Below are 18,865 nucleotides of genomic sequence, written 5' to 3'. Positions count from 1 at the left end.
CCTGAGCGGGCACCGAGCCCACGCCGCACCCGTGGGGGGCAACACCCGGGGGGCGTCCCGGCACCGGGTGGGGGGGACACACGGCACCGGGGGGGGGGGCTCGGCGCTGCTCCCCGGCAACTCGGCCAACTTGGGGCCGTGCCGAGCCGTGCTGTGCCGAGCCGTGCTGGCTCACCCGGGGCTTTACAGCAGGGCCCTGGCAGCCCCGCACCCCTCGGGGCTCGGCCACGCGTGTCCGCGGCGCTGCTCGTGGGGCTGCCCGGCGGGGGCGGCTCCTCTCCGCGCCGGGCCAGAACCCGTCTTTTTGACGCAGGAGAAATGGCAAATTTTAAGTACGTCATTAATATGGCGCCAAAAGGCTTTTTTTTTTTAAGTATAAGCCGATTTTTTTTTTTTTAAAAAAAAAAAAAAAAAGCTCGCAGCAGCTCGGCCCCGTGTACGCCTGTGCACAGCCGGGAGAGAGGGGGAGTGGAGAGAGGGGAAAAGAAGCGAGGAAGGGGGGGGGGGGGGAGTGGGAAAAGGGGAAAAAGGGGGGGAAGAGGGAAAAAAAAAAAAAAAAAAAAGGAGGTAAAAAAGAGTGCGGGGGGGGGGGCCGGGCCGAGCCGAGCCGTGCCCGCGGGACGCGTGCGGGGCTCCGGGCAGCGCCATGGGGCGCCCGCGGCCGGCGGGGGGGTGAGGAGCGGGGCGGCCCGGCCCGGGATGGGAGCGGAGCCGCCCGCACCTGGAGCCGGAGCCGGAGCCGGAGCCGGGGAGGAATTGAGGGGTGCGGGAGGGGGGCGAGGGTGGGCAGGGGAAGGGGAGAAAGGGGGTTGGGGAGGGTGGGGGGGGCGCCACCAGCAGCAGCACCACCAGCAGCAGCAGCAGCAGCAGCAGCAGCACCGGCAGCGTTAGCAGCAGCAGCAGCAGCAGCAGCAGCAGCAGCCCCGCCGCTCCTCCCCGTGCCCGGCTCCCAAAGTCGCTTCCCCGCCCGCCGGGGCGAGAAAAAGAAACAGAAAGGGGGCGGGCAGGGCCCGGCGGCGGCGGCGGGGCGGCCATCGCGGCGGCGGCGGCGGCGGTGTTGGGGCCGGGGGGGGGTGGGTGGGTGGGGGGGGGGCGTGTGTGTGAGTGTGTGAGTGTGAGGAGCGAGTGTGTAACGGGGGGGGGGGCCGCCCGCTCCCGAGGAGGGCCCCGGACGGCGCGGCCCCGCCGATGGCAGCGCCGTGAAGCGGCCGCGGGGGCTTCCCCCGGCCCCGGGCTGCGGGAACGGCCCCGGCCCCGGCCGCCGCCCCCCCGGCCCCTCCCCGCCGCCCGCAGCCCCCCGGAGCCCGGCGAGCCCGGCGGAGGAGGCGCCGCCGGCAAAGGTAAGGGGGCACTGCTGGGAGGGAGGGAGGGGGGGGGGGGCGCTTCTCCCACCCCCTCCCCTTCCTATTTATTTATTTTTTTAATTTTTAAATTTTTTATTATTTTTCCTTCCCCCCCCCCCACCCCCTTGCGCGTTGCGCACGCCCGGTCCGGGGGGGGGTGGGGGGGTGGTTTTTTGTGTGTTTTTTTTTTTGTGTGTGTGTGTGGTTTTTTTTTGTGTTTTTTTTTTTTTGGGGGGGGAGGGGGGGGGGCGCGCACACAACTTTTGCAGCCGCTCGCCCCGCTCCGCTCCCCGAATTAATGACTGCGGCACTGCCTGCCCCGCGCCGTGCCCGCGCACCGCGGCTCCGGGAGGGCGCTGCGCGGCCCCGACCAGACCCCCCCCCCACCCCATACCCCCCCCCGGCATCATCCCGGGTCCCCCCCCCTCCTCCTCTTCTTCCTCCTCCTCCTCCTCCTCCTCCCAGCTTCATCCCCGGGGGCGGGCGGCAGCGGCGGGGGCCGTGCCCGGTGGGGCCGGGGCCCCGGGGGCGTGGCGGGGCCGGCTCCATCCCGCACGGGGCCCGGAGCTTTCCCCACCTGCCTCCGGCCCGCCGAGCCGTGCCGAGCCGTGCCGAGCCGTGCCGAGCTGTGCCGAGCTGTGCTGAGCTGTGCTGAGCTGTGCTGAACCGTGCCGAGCCGTGCTATGCCATGCCAAGCCGTGCCATGCCGTGCCAAACCATGCTGAGCCGTGCCATGCCATGCTATACCATGCTATACCATGCCATGCCGTGCCATGCCGTGCCATGCCGTGCCATACCGTGCCACCATCCCCGCTCACCCCAACGCTGAAGTTGGGCAGTGATGCCAAGGCAGGGGAGCTACCGGGATGCCCAGCTCGGGGGGCAGCGCATCTGTGTCCGGGGGGCATCCCCGAGCATCCCCGAGCATCCCGAGGAAGGCAGGAGGTATTTTAGCATCCCCCCGCTTCGCCCCAGCGGTGTTTCCCTCCTCCGGTTCCGTGCCCGGCCCCTCCTGATGCTGGGACGGTCGGAAGAGGGGATTGTGCCCCGGAAAAATCAGCGATCTCAGCCTTCCTCCCCGGGGTGAAGCCGGGCTCTTAGGAATGGGGTTTGACCTTTAAGCGTTTATTGGCTACCGAGGTTAAAATAAGCTGGAGATAGGAGTAAAAATAGCTCGCCGAAAGGTTAAATCAAAGGTTAAATTTGTTTTTCCTAGGAAAATTGAGGCTGATCGCTAAAGATGAAGGCTTGCAGCGCAGAATTGGAAGGGGACGCGCTAGATTTCTAGGCAGGGAGATGAAATTCAGTTGGAGTATCGGTGGCTGCTGGCAGTGGTTGACACCCAAGTTCCGAAAGTCGGTGGACGGGTGATCCTCCAACGGAGGCGCTTACTGAGGACAGGTCTTTGGCTTCCTCCGGGTGTCTCCTGCGAAGCTGAGTGCCCGTGGCTCCTGTTGATGCTGCTCGGGGCTGCGGATGCCCCGAGAGCTGCAGGAGGGGGCTCCGGCTGCACGCCGTGCCCCACGCGGTCCTGCACGAAGGCAGGGGTGGCCCTGGGTGCCCGCCGTAACCTCCCCGGTTACCTGCGATGCGTCCGGGCTTGCTGCAGAGAGGATGGGTAATTAGAGGGTAACAAGTCAGAAAAGGAAAGGAAAGTTATAAATGTGAGCAATAAAGAAAAAGAAAAGAAAAGAAAAAAAAAAATCCCCTGCTAGATTTGGAAAAAGGCAAAGCACAGGAAGTAAACGAGGGCTTGTTTTGTTTTAAATTTAAATGAGGTTAAATTGTGCCCCCAGGAGCCAAGACAGCCAACGGAGCTGGCAGCTGGGGAGGAGCGGCCCCGCTCCACCTGGGCTGCGTGGGGCAGCGGGCACGGGGGCATCGCTTATTTGGGGGCAGCTATGGGGGGGCGAGCCCTGGGGGCACCCCAATTGCCTCCCACTCCACCAGGCTGCCCCGACCCGAACGCTGCCGTGAGCGCGCGTCTTCTGCCCGCCGGGGTCGTGGCTTTCCGCATCTGCTCTCCCCGGGGTTACCCGGGGAGGTTCAGAAAAGAGCAGCGCCGCTTCCCCCGAGACATGGGGGCTATGCGCCAAAATGTGCTGGCGGGCTGCTGGCACAGCCGGCGCGCATCCTCGGGCTGAAAAGTTTCGGCTGCTGCTGTCGTTGAGAGCGGGGCTGCTCCCCCAACGAGGGGCTGCTGCTGCTGCTGCTCGCCCCCAGCCCCACGCAGCCGCCCTCGGCGCCAGGAGCTGCTGCTGGGAGCAGGCTGCGAGGACAGCCCTGCTGCGGCGTGCCGCTGGGACCTTCCTGCTCTTCCTCCCTTCTTGCACTTTCTAACAACCCGCTGCCTTTCCTAGACAGAGCCAGTAAATGGTTAACGCGGAGGGGAAGCGTCACCGAGCGGCCCCAGCGCCCCACGGCACCCACCCGGCGCCCGCGCCCTGCGCTGGGACGCACTGGGACGCACTGGGACGCACTGGGACGCGGCGGTCCGGGGCTGGACGGAGGGCGCGCGTGCCGCTGGGGGCACTATTTTCTGTTTGTGTTCCTATTTCTGTGCTGGAAGAACAAACAGGGAAGTGGTTTTCTGCAGTCTCATTGCAGCTCACAAACAGCGCGCAGAATTCAGCCGGCGTTGCTCAACCGGCACCGAGCGAGAGGTCGCGGGGCGGGGGGCACGGAGCGCGGCGCATCCCTCAGCACGAGGATGGGCTGTTGACCAAACGCTCCTTTTACTGCAGCTTGTGCAGATTTCCGTGCCGTGGTCCCCGTGGGAGCAGTGGTTGTGGGTGTGTGTGGATTTCCCTTGCTCGTTTCCCCGCTTCAGAGCCGTCCCCCCGCTGACCCACGGTGCCGCCAGCAGCTCCCAGCCCCACGTGGGCTAAAGCTTGGCAGGGAGCTGGGAAACACCAGCGGGTTCCCCTGAGCATGAGGACAGTGGAAGGGGCTTGTAGGAGGCGAGGAGCCTGCCCAAACCATTTGGGATGCACGCTGGTACTGGTACCAGCACAGGGCTGCCCCGTGCAGCAATGGCCGGGAGCTTGGGGTTTTGGGGCAGGTGCTTCTCCAGGTCTGCCTTCGCTTCTCCCTGCTTACATACGCTGGGCAAAATTGCATCTCCAAAAGCTCTCCTCATCCCTGCCTGTGCCTGGAGGAAAGGGGAAGGGGATGCGGGAAGTTTGGGCATCCTCTGGGGAAGTTGGAGGCTGTGGTTGAGGCTGGCCCTGCCCGACCCTTAGGGCTGCCCGATCCTGCCACCCATCCTGAGGCCAATCTGCGCAAGGCCCCGGTGATTTAAATTTGTTTGGGCTGATGGAAGGCCATCCTGTTGCTGGGTTTAGCATTTATCTGCCTTTTTCAGCTGGAACAAAGGCGGTGCTGAGCATGTGTTAGTTCGCAATCAATTCCATTTTCGGGTTTCCAGGCATTAGGCGGACGCAGTCGGAGTTGCAGACACTTCAGGGGGATGTTCATTTGTTTATAAAAGAAACCCACATCTGTTTCTATTTGAATTTTTTTTTAAGCGAGCATACATAGAAACCTTTCTCTTGGTTTCTGGCTGCGTAAAAGCTGGATTTTGGGCCAAGTTTGACCTAACTGCGACCTTTTCGAAGTATTACAAATTTTTTTGGAATTTGTTTATGGCTTTAATAATGATGCCATGTGGGGAATGGGTCAGTTAAAGGTGAAGTGATGGCCTCTAACGTAAACGGAGGATGTGTTTTGGCCCGGAGAGTACATTTGGTGGAGACTTTGAATGGCCAAGGGGATGCTGCGAGGGCAGGGCGGGCACCCAGCCACCCCCCTGCTGCATAGCCCCGAGCTCCAGCTGGGGAAATTGCCCAATTCCCCTTCTTCTACAGTAAATTCCTCCGTTAAGTACCGTGCAGTTTACTACTGTTTGGCGGGCTCAAGAAGATGAGTCCTTCAGGAAACAGCATCTCCTTAGCGCTGCCTGGGAGTTAACCATTTTCTGGCGAGGTCTGGTGGAGCCCCGTGGTTTGGGGCACAAATTCGCCTTCCTGCAGGCACCGAGGGAGCCCCTGCTGTGCCCCCATGTCCCTGCTGTGCCCCCGTGTCCCTGCTGTGCCACCCTGTGCCGGCCCCTACCCAGGCTGTGGCTGCATTTCAGTGATGCCCATACTTTGCTCAAACCGGGATTTCAGTCGGAGCAATTGAAATTCAGTTTCAAGAGGGTGCTGCCTTGGAGACTCTCAAGCGGGGGCAAAATGATTTACTGCAGAGGAGCCGCTGTTTGCTTGCAATGCGAACCACTTTGGCACGTGGATACAAACTTGTAATGCCCTCCAGCAGTGTTGTACAAGGGTGCTGGGGGGGTAGGAGTAGGGCAGGAGCACGACACAGGGACCAGTTTCAATTAAAGGGGTGATTAGTGCATCTTCCCAGATATGCCACAGAGCCCAAAGCGATCCCAGCACCCTGCCACCCTGCTGGGAATTGATCATGCCCCTTTTTCTTCCTGGGGACGGACAGTGATGCCGATGGCACTGTTACTATAAAGCCGAAGGTGAAAAACCCTGGGAATGGCTCAGGTGATCCTTTTTTCCCCACTGGCTTTGGTGTGTGTGATCTCAGTGCCCAGCACCTTCAGCCGATGAGCACACGGCTCCATCAAACCAGCGGGAACCAGTCTCAAGTGCTCAGGTAGAATTTCCACTACAAGCAAGCAACCTGCAGTTAAATCTGCCTTCAGCCTAATTTTCCCCAAGCAAAAATCTACCGGCTACTTGGAAGGAGGCTGGTTTAATAACATCTGCTTCCCCTGGAATCGCTGGAGGAAAGTATTGGTATTGCCATAGTCTCAGGGAACATTTTTAATCATGTTTTGACAGGGCAATGCCTTACAACAACTCCGATGGTTAAAATGTTTATGATACTTCGTAGTATTATCCCTTCTAATGGTGTGATAAAACACAGCACGTATGTTGTCAAATGCAGGCGCTGGGAGAGTTTTATGTGCTTAACTACCTGGGAGCTCTAAGGCGGTGAGACTTTTCCACTTGTTCGGGGGCATGGCATGCTCCAGCTGCCCTGCTGCTAATTTCTACTGCTGCTGAACCCCATTTGTTGTTGTTCCCTCTTAATATTTGGGAAGCGGCAGTGTATGTGCCTCAGATTCTTGCAGAATATCTCAGAAAGTACCAGGATGATTTCTGTGAGATTAGTGCTGATCTCTGCAGGTGGATTTTAGCTTCCAGCCTGTTGCTGAGCGGCTCTGTCCGTGCGTAGTGCTTCCACCCGCAGCGCTCACAGCCCTGCTGGGGAGCTGGGGTCACACTGACCCCCACCTGGTCAACCCTAGTAAAAGTATTCAAAAGTTTTCAACCTCTTTTTTCTTTCTTTATTTTTCCCTCTTTTTTTTCAAGCACCTGCTAGAACAGGTCCTTGCCTTTCAGTTCTGCCCGATTCCCGAGGGGTGAGCTCAGGGGACCCTGCTGATTTCAGGCACTTATCAAAGCCACAAAGCAAACCGGTGGCCGAGCTTCAAGCGGGTCCCTTCTCCTCCTCCTCCTCCTCCTCCTGTGGCAGTGCCGGATGCTGTGGCTTTGTCTCTAGGACAGCAAAGTTGTGGCTGGAGCTGGGGCTTGCCCCACGGTGCTGGAGGAGGCAGAGGCGGTCTGAGCTGTGGGAAGCGTGCTTCGGGCTGCGCTAGCGTGCTGGCTGCGCGGCGGATGCACCAGCCGTCTGAAAAGCTGATACCGCCCGAGTGGGAAGATGACTCAGAGGGTAAAACCCCGGCCTCGTTGCGCACAGGGGTCCTCTAGAATTCAGTGATGCTCGGACTTTCCCCTGCAGACATACTAAGAGTGCACAGAGTTTCCATTCTAGCGTCGGTGCGCTTCTGAAACGCGCAGCCCGGATCTGCTGGCGGGACGGCGCCAGGCCCCTTCTGCCTCCTGGAAGCAGGGAGGGCTGGTGCAGAAACGCTCACGCCCTCGATGTTTAACAATAAAAGCCCTCGGAGGGTTGCTTGCTTCCTTCCCTAAGCCCCCGGGTGCTTTGTCGTGGGGGTAGGTGTCGGGACAGCGCGGCGTGTGGGTGTCGGGAGCGGCGGTGAGCGGGTGTCGGTGAGGGTCCTGGCCACGAAGCCTAACGTGCCATTTCTTTCTGTTGCAGATGGAAGAAAAACGCCGAAAGTACTCGATCAGCAGTGATAACTCCGACACCACTGACAGTAAGACCTTTAATTCAAGGCTTTGAACGAGCTAACTAAGTGATTCACCTCCAGCAGGGAGAGCGGCGGAATAATTACTTGGCGAGGAGTCGAGGAAACTGCATTTGCTGGGAAGTCGCCGCGCAATGAATTGTGCGCGGGGTTGGGTTTGTCAGAAATGCAGCCCTGATGTACGACAAGCTGATACCAATTTAAATGTCTGGCTGTGGGCTTCTCCGAGCTGATGGAAGTGTCTCCCTCGTGCGAGGAGTTTGGGTGAGGGAGAGCTGCAGACGCTGCTGAGCGCAGATCTGCAGACGGAGCAAAAGCCCTCCGTAGACAAGTTGTCCTTGCGTGTGTGCTGCATCCCGAGCACAGTCAGCTCCTGGCTGAGCTGAACTGGGGGAAAGGGAAGTTTTTGCTAGGGTCAGGGTGAAACCAGAGCTTTCTTCTTCCCTGGTGAGCTGAGGAGTGATGTGGGAAAAGGGATAGGGCTCAAGCCAGCAGAGCTTGCAAGCCCACGCTTGCTTTTAAACATATACCTCACTTCATCCTCATTCAGGGAGTGCAGAAGCATGTGCTCAACAATAAACATGTGCAAATGTGCTGAATTTTGGCTATAAATAGAGCGCTTTCCTCTCCCACTTATTTCAGGGTTTCACCCACTGCAGAAATACCGCAGTGCCTCGGCTGTGCAGCACCCTCGAGACTCGAGTATAATCCCTTGTCTAGTCGCTGTAGTTCCCTGCTCGTTGTTCTTGGTTTCTCGCGAATGTCACAGTAATTTCATCCGGGCCGTGCTGGGAATTTGCTCTCCACACTTTACAGGATCTGGCTGCAGGAGCATCCGCGAGCCAAAGGGACTGTGCTAAAGACACCCAACTCCCGGGCCTGCTCCTAACAGGATGATGGGGAGATTACAGGGGGTTACGGAAAGGCTGATCTTGCTGGGTTTGGCTCTGCTTCCCACAGCTTTAGCCAAAAACCACGGTCTGAGTGAGCCCAGCTTGTGCTGCCAGCACCAGCTGGGGCCGCGGGATGGGAGCTGCTGCCACCGACGTGGTGGTGGGGCTGGGATGGGAAGCGCTTCAGGCTCCGGGTGCACGCCAGCAGCAGCCCTCACCTCCTGTGACACCAAACATCTTCGGCTCAGGGGGCTCCCTTTGGAAGCCACGCTCCAAACTTGCCGTCCCCTAATCCCCAGGTGCTCAGCAGTTTACCAAACAGAGCTGCCTTCACTTCTGCGCTGTTTAGGGTTAAGGCATGGTTCAGTGTGGTATTGAGCAGCGTGGCCTTACCTCTGCTGGAGCTGGATGTTCATGCTGCAGGTGATGGCTAAGCTGTTGGTGAATGCTCTCCTGCAGGATAATTGTCAGCAAAATGACGACCTCCTTCTCTGTGCCTCTGCCAGGAGAGCATGGCGGTGACACGTTATCTAAGTCTGCGTAGTTGTAGCCACATCTAGCTTGAAAAGAGGGGGCAAAGTGGGAATTATTGCCTCGATCTGTCAGTGTAAACTCAGAGTCTGCCTCTGCAATGCTTGGAGCAACTCGCCGAGTAAAGCAGCTTTCCCAGCGGTTACAGCTTAGGGCTTTCTGCTCTGTACTTTGCCTACCCAGTCCCCTGGCATACTGGCATAAAACAGCCTGCGTTTATGTGGAGCCCTCTTCAGTGGCATCTAGCCTGACCCTGCGGCCAGAAACCAGTTGTCCTTTGGGAACAATTGACACCAGGAGCTCAGGTCTTGGTTTTATCACACATATACAAGAAAGCAGGGGTCGGGGGCGGACACAAAATCTTTCAGTCGTTGGTTTGTTATTTAGTATTACCAAACACAGATAGCTTTTTCCTTCTTTGCTGGTAGTAGTAGTGATAGTAACACCTATGAGTTGGAAACACAAATTAATAACACAGTGCTCCCGTCGCGTTTCAGCTTCAGCAGCGTTTGCCTTGTGGAGGTGGCAGCGGTGGTGGTAACACTGCTCGAGTCAGGATAATGAGAGGCCATTCATAATAATCCCAGAGTAAAGTAATCCCAAATCCCAAAGCAAATACTCTCTTACTACTGAAGTGCGTACTGTTGTGTGGCTTCCACGAGGTGCAGAGGGGGCTGCTGAACCGCATGCAGGCGTGGAAGTTATTAGTGCTGGCACTGGCAGGGAAGTTTCACCCATGTGGTCAGTGTTTTTTTACCATGGAGCCTGAAGTCCTCGAGCAGTTCAGCTGCTTCACTTTGAGCATTTTACTCTTACTTCCTTAATTTCTGATTCCTGTAGATATGTGATTTCAGGAGGGTTAAACCCAAGCTCATTCCCCTGGGGAAGCCATTCCTTCTTAGGACTTCGCCTGATGTCTGCCCTTGACCACAGCTTTCTTAAATCTCAGGGGCCTTTATTTCATCACCTGTAACAGCAGAAAAGTGATGTTAATCTGTTTTGGTGAAGTACCCTGAGCTGTGCACAAGAATAATGCCACATCAAGGTGTTATCCCCTCTTAGCATTGACCCAAAGCGTTGGGTGAGGCTGTAGTAGTTGCAATGGCAACGATACAGATAAAACTTGCTCTGTTTTTCAGGTAACGTCTCCTTTGCCTCCTTGCAGGTCACACCACGTCTGCGTCCAGATGCTCCAAACTTCCGAATACCAAATCCAACTGGTCCCGGCAGAAGGAGAAGAAGCCCTCTGAGGTACGCAGGGGTTTTGGCTGCTCAGAGCATCCTCTGAGAAGCCACAGACCGCGCTGCGGCGCTCGGGCTGGGCACTGGAGGGAGCAGTCGGAGGTACCTGGAGGATGCTCAGGTGGAGGGTGGGGGTCCCTGTGCCCAGCCCATCAGGACTGTGGTCCCCAGGGGGATTCCTGCTGATGCAGGTGAGGAGAGGGGAGGTTTGGAGGGACTGGGAGGCCCTGCGGGGTCGGGGTGGCCACGTGCTGAGCTTCCCAGCTTTGGGTGCCCACCTGGATCCCGTTCCAGCTGTGCCCTGCTTTCCCTCGCGTGGCTTTGGGATACATCTCCAATAGACGTGGAAACTATACCAAGCACGAGCTGCTGTTATAGCAACTGCACTGTTTGGCGGTGGTCATCGTCGTTCCCAGAGCAGTGTGAGCAAAGCCAGAGTGATGTTGGTGCATTCCCCGTCGTCTGGACCCGTGTCCAAACAGAGCTAAGTTTAGATGAGGGTGAAGCGGGCTTGTCTGGTACCTTCTTACATACTCCCATAGCATAGGCTGCAGATCTCTTCTCGTGCCCCCATGCTGCTCATCTCCTGGGACTGTGGCCCGGTGAGCACAAACCTCTATAACATCCTCAGTTTGCATCAAGCTGAGCAGAGATTTTGAGGTTTTCCTGTGGTCACCGCCTGAGTTATAGCTGCACTTAGTTCTTATCGCTGTGGCAGATTTACATTGATGTATCTCGTGTGTTATTGGCAGTGGACAGAGACTTTAAAAAGTCCAGGTTGCTCGTGCCTTGAGTAAGGAGGAGGGCTGAGGAGCTGTTATTTCCAGCTGAGGTAATTGGAAACACTCCAGATAACAAAGAGCCGGAGATACAGATGTCCCTGCCTGCTGACAGGCTGTTGGACAGTCGCACGTGAGGGTTAGGAATGCAAATTTTTGGTTGTAGATGTGCTTCCTGAAATGAGCGATGGGTGTATGAATTGTGCCTACCAGCCGGCGAGGAGCTCACCCGGCTGCTGCTGAAGTTGCTGGATATAAATCTGAAATGCTGCTGGGCCTGGCGGAAGGCATTCAGACCCAATTTTTGCTGCTCTGCAGTTTTGCCCAAGGACGATGTCAGGTCAGGGGCCTACATGGGGACACACGTCTTGGTGAACCTCAGCCGTGGAGCCAAGCTCAGCCTGGCACCTGCGGGAGGCTGCCCGACAGCAGGGCAGAGCGAGCCACGGTGGCATTTTGGAATGGAAACCACAGGGGACTTCGGGGCATGATGTGCGGTGCCTCAGGCTGGACTTTGGCCAGGAGGCTCAAGCTGACAAGCCGTCTTCTACAAAAGCGTGGTGGGACCCCAAGCAGATGTGAGCCATGCAGATCTCAGCTCCAGTCCCATCTTCTGCATCTTCCCTGCGGCCACGGGGCCTGGTGCTGCTTGGGTTCAGCTCCAGGTGAGACCCAAAAGCCAGGCCGGAGAGCTGAGGGTTTGGCACAGCATCGCCTGCCCTGCACGACAGGCGTGAGGCACGTCGCAGTGTGCAGCTTGGAGGTCTCCACAGTGAGTGTGGCTTTATGGATTTCTTCTGGGACAGCTTCTCCCAAACTTTTCCACATCTGCTCCAAGTCCTGCTGTGACCCATGGGCCCACAGCCATGCCTGGGCTCCTTCTGTGGGGAAACACGTCTGGATACAGCAGCTTGGCGGGGTTCGGCATGGAGCAGGGTGGCCATCGTGTGTGGCAAGTACGGAGAAGTGCAAAACAGAAAGCACACCACTGCCAAACCTGCTTCACGTGAACATCATTATCACACTGAGGATGGAAAGCACAAGAGGGTAACGTGGAAAGCGTGCTGAACCCACTGTTGGGCATCAGAGCCTGCCAGGCAGTGTTCCCAGGACATTTTGGGGATGGTGCGGCCTTTTCAAGCAGCAACTCAGACTTGGGTACACCTGGCTGGTAGCTTTATAATGACCGATGGCACTTCTGCATGCTGCCAGTTCCCAAGTGCAGGCAGTCCAGGAGGCAGTGGTGCCGTGGAGGCTGGGGAGGGAGCGGGGTCACCTCCAGCCTCTCCTGTCCCTCACAAAGTCGTGTCCTCGGTCCCTGCGAGCGGGCTGGCGCCACGCTGCCATCTGCATTCCCCTGCCAACATGCGCAGGAGATAAAAAACTCAAAAGCATTAGTGTTACATAGTTATTAGCCGGGTCAGGGGGTGATGTTTATTATGAAAGACTCGGCGAGAAGGGATTAACTATGCACATTAAAAAACACCCGATACGAGGCATCTGGAAAAACAAGCTTCTTAACGTGGAAAAGTACTGAGCTGTTTGTAAACATCCGCGCTGGGGGCCGGTGCCAGGGAGGGTGATTATATTTATCTGCGTGTGTCACAGGGCTCTGACAGGGCCCAGACACCGGGCTCTGCGAGGCCGTGCCGAGGTGACAGCCCCGGGCCCGAGGGGCTGCTGGTGGAGGACATTTTGGGTCAGGAGGCCCACAGGATGGGGACGGACACGGGCAGCTCCTGGCACCTGCAGTGCTTGGTTGTATTAACCTCGTTAGGGGTCATTTGTCTCCAGACCTGGCTTGGTAATGAGCAGGGGACCCCACACCCTTCGTGGTGCTGCCTGGGAAGGAGACGTGCCTGAAGGAGGGAGCTTTGCTTCTTTTATCAGAGTGTTACTGCGATGCTGCCCCCGGCTGTAGGGCTGCTGGGGATGTGAGCACAAGGCTGGCTGGGCTGGCTGGCAGTCAGGGAGCGGTTGTTGGTGTCTGAGGAGGGAACACAGGGACAAGGCAAGTGTGCAGTGATGCTGGCTGGTTGCATCCTCCAGCTCCCAGCCATCTGCGGCCCGGGGCCTCCTTTGGATGCTACATCTGAGCCAGGGCGTTAGCCAGGAGGTTAGTCATGAGCTTCTGAACTGCTCCAGATCCAAAACGCTGCCCTGCACCGGGCTGCACGGCCAGAATATTTTGTGGGGGAAGAAGTACCTGCGCCATGGTGTAACCCTCTGCCTCACAGCCCCTCAGCCTTTGGGCTGAGACCCAGCCCCATCCCAGCCCTCTTCGTGCAGGTGCTGGGCTCCTCACCTCCGCTTCTGTCCAGGTTATCCGCTTCTTTTCGAGGTTATGGGACCACAGCTGCACGCCCTGTTCAAGATGAGGGGCAAACCACAAATTTATACAATTTACGTTATTTTCTGCTTTCCTTGTTTAGATATTACTTCCGTGTTTTGAAGGATGTTTTTTTATATCTCTTTCCAAGGATTTAACCCTTTTAAAGCATCCTCAACTTGATACTGCTTCCCTTCTAGAAAGTAATTATCATCGCACTAGTTCTTTTTGTGTTTGTTTTATTTATTTTTTCCCCACTGCCATAGGTATGTGCTGCTACAGGCCAATGTGAATTTAGTCCCTGGGCTCTCCATGCTCTAAGAAAGGCTTTTATAAGGGACCATATGGCCAAGTAAGACCGGACATACTTTTACTGTGCTGGATTAAGAGAAAATAGGTCTCTGTTGAAAGGTTTGACTGCAGTGTCTTTGTCACTTTTCCCAAGCCAACATGGTTATAGCAGATTAATACCATTGTCTTCTGAATGCTGAGAAGGGCAGGACAAAAATGCTTCTTGTTCCTATTTTAAATTCTGTTGTTCATTGAATCTTTAACATTCAGCATTTCAAGAGGAAACAAGAACAGATTAAGAGATAGCAGACTGGCTCCCAAATGAACACGAGAGTGAGTATTTTTCTCCCCACAGGCAGATAGTATCGCTGCTTACAAACACACACCAGGCATTGCCATGTTCCTTAGCCCTGCTACTGCATATTGCTGCTTGGCTTGTTTTGGAACGGGCTAGAAAAATGTGACAAAATGCCTGGGAGATGAGCCTTGGGTGAGCTGGGTGGGCTGCCACGGGCTGGTCCCACATAGGTGCTGGCTCCAGCTGATACGAAGACAGTTTGTCCAACCAAAAAATATTCCCAGGGCTCCCATTGTTCTCATTGTTTTCTCTTTCTCTAAAAATCCTTGTGACTCATGAGCTACAACAAACAATTTTATGCTTGAAAGAATGAAGGGCTAATAGAGCTGGCTGGGAAGGAGGAGAAAAACCCTGCAAGGCAGCGGGAGGGACCTGCGCAGCCTTCCCTGGGGCAGAAAGGTGCTGGAGAAGGGGACGGTGGCTGGGGGGGACGTTGGCCAGGAGGAAGGAAAGGTATTGGACCAAAACCTGCAGAAAATCTGTCATCTGGGCTTTTTGGAAGCCACTCCCCTGTCCTTCATGCTGCGAACCATCACTGCACAACCGCAGAAGAAATTCTGCTCAGAGCGGCGCTTGGAGAGCCCGGCGGGCTGTGCAGATGCAAGGTTGTCGGGGAGGATCTCAGATAATTTAGTTTGTAAAAGGGAAGAGATATCAAACGTGTGATTTCAGACAGGCTGGGGCCATGCGATTCCCACCTCTCCAGCCTGCTGTCTCGCCAGCACGCACGTTGTGCTTTTCCACATGCACCCGATTTTGAGGGATGGGCTTAATTTCTCTTCATTTCCTACCCCTGCTCTGCAGTGTGAAGCACTTCGGAGAGATTTTATTATTACAGAAACTTTCTGGGGATACAAACGTTTGTGTGCCTAAACACAACCCGTGCAAGGGCTGCCATAGTCCATGCAGGACCCTGCGCTGTCCCCGGGCTCGTTGCAGTTCTCAAAGCTAATTAAAAGCAGCGCTAGACGAGTGTTTCTTTAGTTTAGATTTAAAGACCAAAACAGATTCAGCTTCTTGGCTCTCGCCCAGAAGCTGATTTCATACAAGTGGAAAGCAGTTACTAAAGGATCTGAATTCGATGTTTTGGGGTTGGTATTTGGGGCTAACGGGATAATTGGCAGCCTCAGCCCCGCCGAGCAGTCGCTGCGAAAGCACAGCCCTCGGGAGAGCGCGGGAAGTGGGAGCTGAAGAGCGGCGAGAGTGGTGGCCCACTTTATTAGAGGGGTTTGTGAGTGAGTCAGAGAACCTTGAAATCGATGCGGGGATTTCGCAGAAAGGTAGTGAAGAGGCGCGGAGATGGGGCCGATGGGCAGAGGAGGCTGTGAAGTGGCAGGAGCCGCGGGAGGAATGCGCTCGCAGTCATGGAGCCGCCTGGGAGCAGCGCAGCAGCGGGGTGCTCGGCACGGCAAGCCCAGTCCTGGGATGAAAGGGGGTGTCTAGGGACACCAATTTGTCACGGGGTGACCCGTGGTGGTGGCTTTCAGGGCTCCAAGCAGGAGGAGGCTCTGTTGGTGAGGCCGGGATGGCAGCAGAGTGGTTCCTGGTGCGTGGCAGGGTGCTCATCGCCCTGTGCCGTCCTGATGTTTTGGGGCGCAGGCACCGCTGGATCAAGGCTTGTGGTGGATGGAGACCCAGGTCCTCTGTGGGGTTTGGCGGCCGTGCATGGGATGCTGTGGTGAGGGAAGATCTGAGTCCCGCTCCTGCCTTCCAGGTCTCTGCCACAACCGGAGGACCACCCTTCAGTCTGATGTGAAGTGAAAAACAAGGATGCTGAAATCAGAGGATCTGTTATTTCCAATTAAGTTAGGGTTTGTTTGTTTTTTTTTGAGGAGGAAGATCAATATTGTTGTTGCTTCACTACAGCAGACTTCAGAAGTAACAACAAATACGAACATACCCATGGGAAACGTGATGGCTTCTGCACCACGGCAACTTCTCGTGGTCCTGCACCTCCAGGCCTGGCTGCCAGCCCGGCACCGTGCCCTGCTGGGCTGAGGGGACGGGGAAATAACCAAGGCAGGCGATGTGGGCTTGTCCTGCCAGTGAAAAGTGAGCACCATGGATCATTTGGAGGCTTGTAGGGACATGAACAAGCCTTGGCAATGGAGCTGAAGCAGAGCAGGTCCAGCCCTGGGAAAGGCTGCGGCAGCTCAGGTGCCCGAGGCACCGATGTGACCGTGTGGCCTGTCCCCGGCACGGGGCGGGTGGCAGCGGCCCCCGAGACAAATTGTCAGTTCCTGTGGAGGGGAAGAAACAGTAAACAGTGCTATTGAGGGAAAATTGCTTGTTTTCTGGTACACAACTTTCTCTTCACCGCCAGGTCCTCAGTTCATCAGTGCCCAATTTATCCTTTATTTAGTTTTCATAAATAATTCAGAAGAGTTTGAGTAGAATAATTGAGTCTTTTCCCAACCCTAATCCCAGACAATTCAAAACAAAAAGACATTTAGATTACAATTTGAGCGTATTAGCTGTTGGGAGATTTCCAGACAACTGATCTGCTTTCCTTTACAATTTCTGTGGCATTCTATCATTTCTAAAGTGTTCTGCTTTGATAGTTAATAATTTGAGCATTTCCAGTTCTTCATGAAAAGACAGAGGCATCATTGTGATAAAGTGCTGGCGTGCTCGCTGCCTTTGGATGTGCGAGCTTATCTGTTTTCCAAGAAGGCCTAAATAAATGAAGTAGTAAGATTGCAAATCCAGCCTGCGATGTGCCTTATCATCTTCGGGGAAATAGATACAATCGTGCTTATTTGGCTTAAAATTAAAACTAAGCTTCCACGCCGACGCGAGCTGAAAAGCCAGAAGGGATGAATTTGGGGAAGACTTGATGCAGGAAGAGGCGAGCCTGTGATGTGCACAGGGAAGAGGGGAGCTCTCCCATTATCCATGGCACACTCAGGTCCAGCACATCACAGCCAGTTCGCCGGGTTCCCAGTGCTCCCAGCTCCTCCCAGGGCTCACTGGGCGACTCGGGGCATGCCAGCACAGGTCTCCGTCTGCAAGAGGAAGGCAACGGGACGGGCTCTGCACTAAGTCCTCCATCACTGCCTGCCCATGGTACTGTGACAGTGTCCCCATCGCTGCAGGTTGATGCCCTGTGGCAGGGCCCTGCCTGCACCACCGGCTCCCTGCTCTCTCCAAAAAAAAAACTGGGAGTGGAAGTGGCCCCTTGCCCGAGCTGGGGTCCTGGCAATGCAGACACGTCGGGCACGGGCTGTGTTTGCACGCTCCGTTAGCAGACGAGCTGCAGCGGGCTTCCTCTGTTTATTTCTCGCTGCTTGAGACGCAGACACGTGGCACGGGGAGGATTATGACATCGTGCGTGCTCCTTCTCATGCGTAATTAGCGTTTATCTTAATCTTTTTCTTTTTTTTTAATTTCTCGCACCGGCAGCATAGTAAAACGCTACTGTGGCGTTCCTAAGGAGGAATTTGTAGCACGTAGACTTAAAGGAACTTGATCTTCCTCACACTGAGCCTAATTCCGACGGCAGCGTGTAGGCTGTGAATTGTGGTGGCTGGAGGATGCTCTAAGGCTGGCTCTGGGCAGCTCAGGTGGGCTTTGTACAACTGCAGTCAGCAACGACTACCGAGTAGATGCATGAGGAGGAAGGTAACGGTGTGATTCAGAGAGGTCCCAACACAGAGGAGGTTGTTTGCTGTGTTGAGCTCTAATTGGGTTATCCGCTGAGGCTCCGAGGATTAAACAAACTGACCTAAATCCTGGTCCCAGTGGTCTTGGTTAATGTCTAGTTCCCTGCATCGTAGCCGGCTGGGTTTCTGAAATACTCCCCAAAGCGTGTTGGTGTTCAATCAGGAGCGTGAGCCCGTGCTGTATCATTTATTGTGTTCCTCACAAGGCAGTGCTCGTTTTGAGGACAAACACTGCAAACAGATGAAGCGGCGCTGCAGAAAACACCTGGGCCATCCCAGCCGTGGCTGGAGCGAGACAGTGCCCGAGCCCGGCTGCTGGCATTGCTGCTGTGATTTCGGCTAATGGCAGATGGCGGAGAGGAGAGGGCATCCGTTCTCATTTACAATTTATTTTTACTCCGTGAGAGACGGGATCGCTCAAGGCCTTGCTGTCAGGCAGTGTCTGGCAGGACGGCCGTATTTACCGTGATGGATTGGGTTGGGGTGCTTTTCGTGGCGGTGTGTTGGGGGAAGGCTCTGCAGGGCCAGAAGTGGAGAAGGAGCACGGGCCCCGTCCACGGGGCTGGCGGATTTTGGTAGAGGAGGGCTCCGGTGTCAGCCTCGGAGGAGGTTTATGGGGTGAGGAGAAATCCCCGTGTGTTTCGCTGCAGGCTGGGGCCACGTACACAGGCATCTCTATCACCACTTAGCCGGATATTTTCCTGCTCACTAAACAAACTGTGGACTAAACTCGAGCTTTGCCCTCGGGAACGAGACAGACAATGAGAAGGGGAAGCGGTGCTATAATGCAGCGAGGCTTTGTGCTTCCACTCACCCGTCAGGCGGCCGGAGAGCCCACCAGGATGCTCCAGCTGCTGCTCCCAGCGCCCTGTCCACCCAAAAAGCCGCCGTGACCGCAGGCAGCGGTGGCAGCTGGGTGCCTGCTGGGAGCGTGGCTGCTCTCCCGAAGGCAGCTGGAGCTTTTTGAGGCAAAGCCATGCCCTGGAAAACCAGGCTCTGCTCCTGGTGCTCTCGCCGCGAGCACGGCTCACAAGTCAACCCCCAAGGGGCCTTCCACCGGTCCCGGTGCAGCACGTCTGGGTTTCGTGGTGTAACCAGGAGCCTCTTCGAGCCCTTGACTCATGGATATTTCTCTCTGCTGCTAGTGGGGTGGTTTTTGTGAAGCAGGAAGGTGATTTCTTCAAAACAAGACAAGCTGAGGTGGTGGCAGAGGGGACCACAGCAGCCGAGGGGCTTTGCAAGGGGCA

General features: G+C 56.1%; 1 protein-coding gene across 1 annotated transcript in view; it reads left to right on the top strand.

Moving 5' to 3' along the window:
* The first annotated feature begins 1,139 nt into the window (after positions 1 to 1,139).
* The window catches only part of JADE2 (jade family PHD finger 2), a 59,017-nt gene continuing 41,291 nt past the window's right edge, over positions 1,140 to 18,865 (top strand). The window contains exons 1-3 of the mRNA XM_084295022.1: positions 1,140 to 1,340; positions 7,485 to 7,542; positions 10,123 to 10,208. Of these exons, the coding sequence (XP_084151148.1) occupies positions 7,485 to 7,542; positions 10,123 to 10,208 (144 nt within the window). The 5' untranslated portion in view covers positions 1,140 to 1,340. The remainder of the gene's footprint in view (positions 1,341 to 7,484; positions 7,543 to 10,122; positions 10,209 to 18,865) is intronic.

Source organism: Netta rufina (genome assembly GCF_964035555.1).
Source record: "Netta rufina genome assembly, chromosome: 14".
In the NCBI taxonomy this organism is placed as follows: domain Eukaryota; kingdom Metazoa; phylum Chordata; class Aves; order Anseriformes; family Anatidae; genus Netta; species Netta rufina.
The sequence above is the reverse complement of the archived record's forward strand: the minus strand, read 5'-3'. Positions and strand labels throughout refer to the sequence as shown.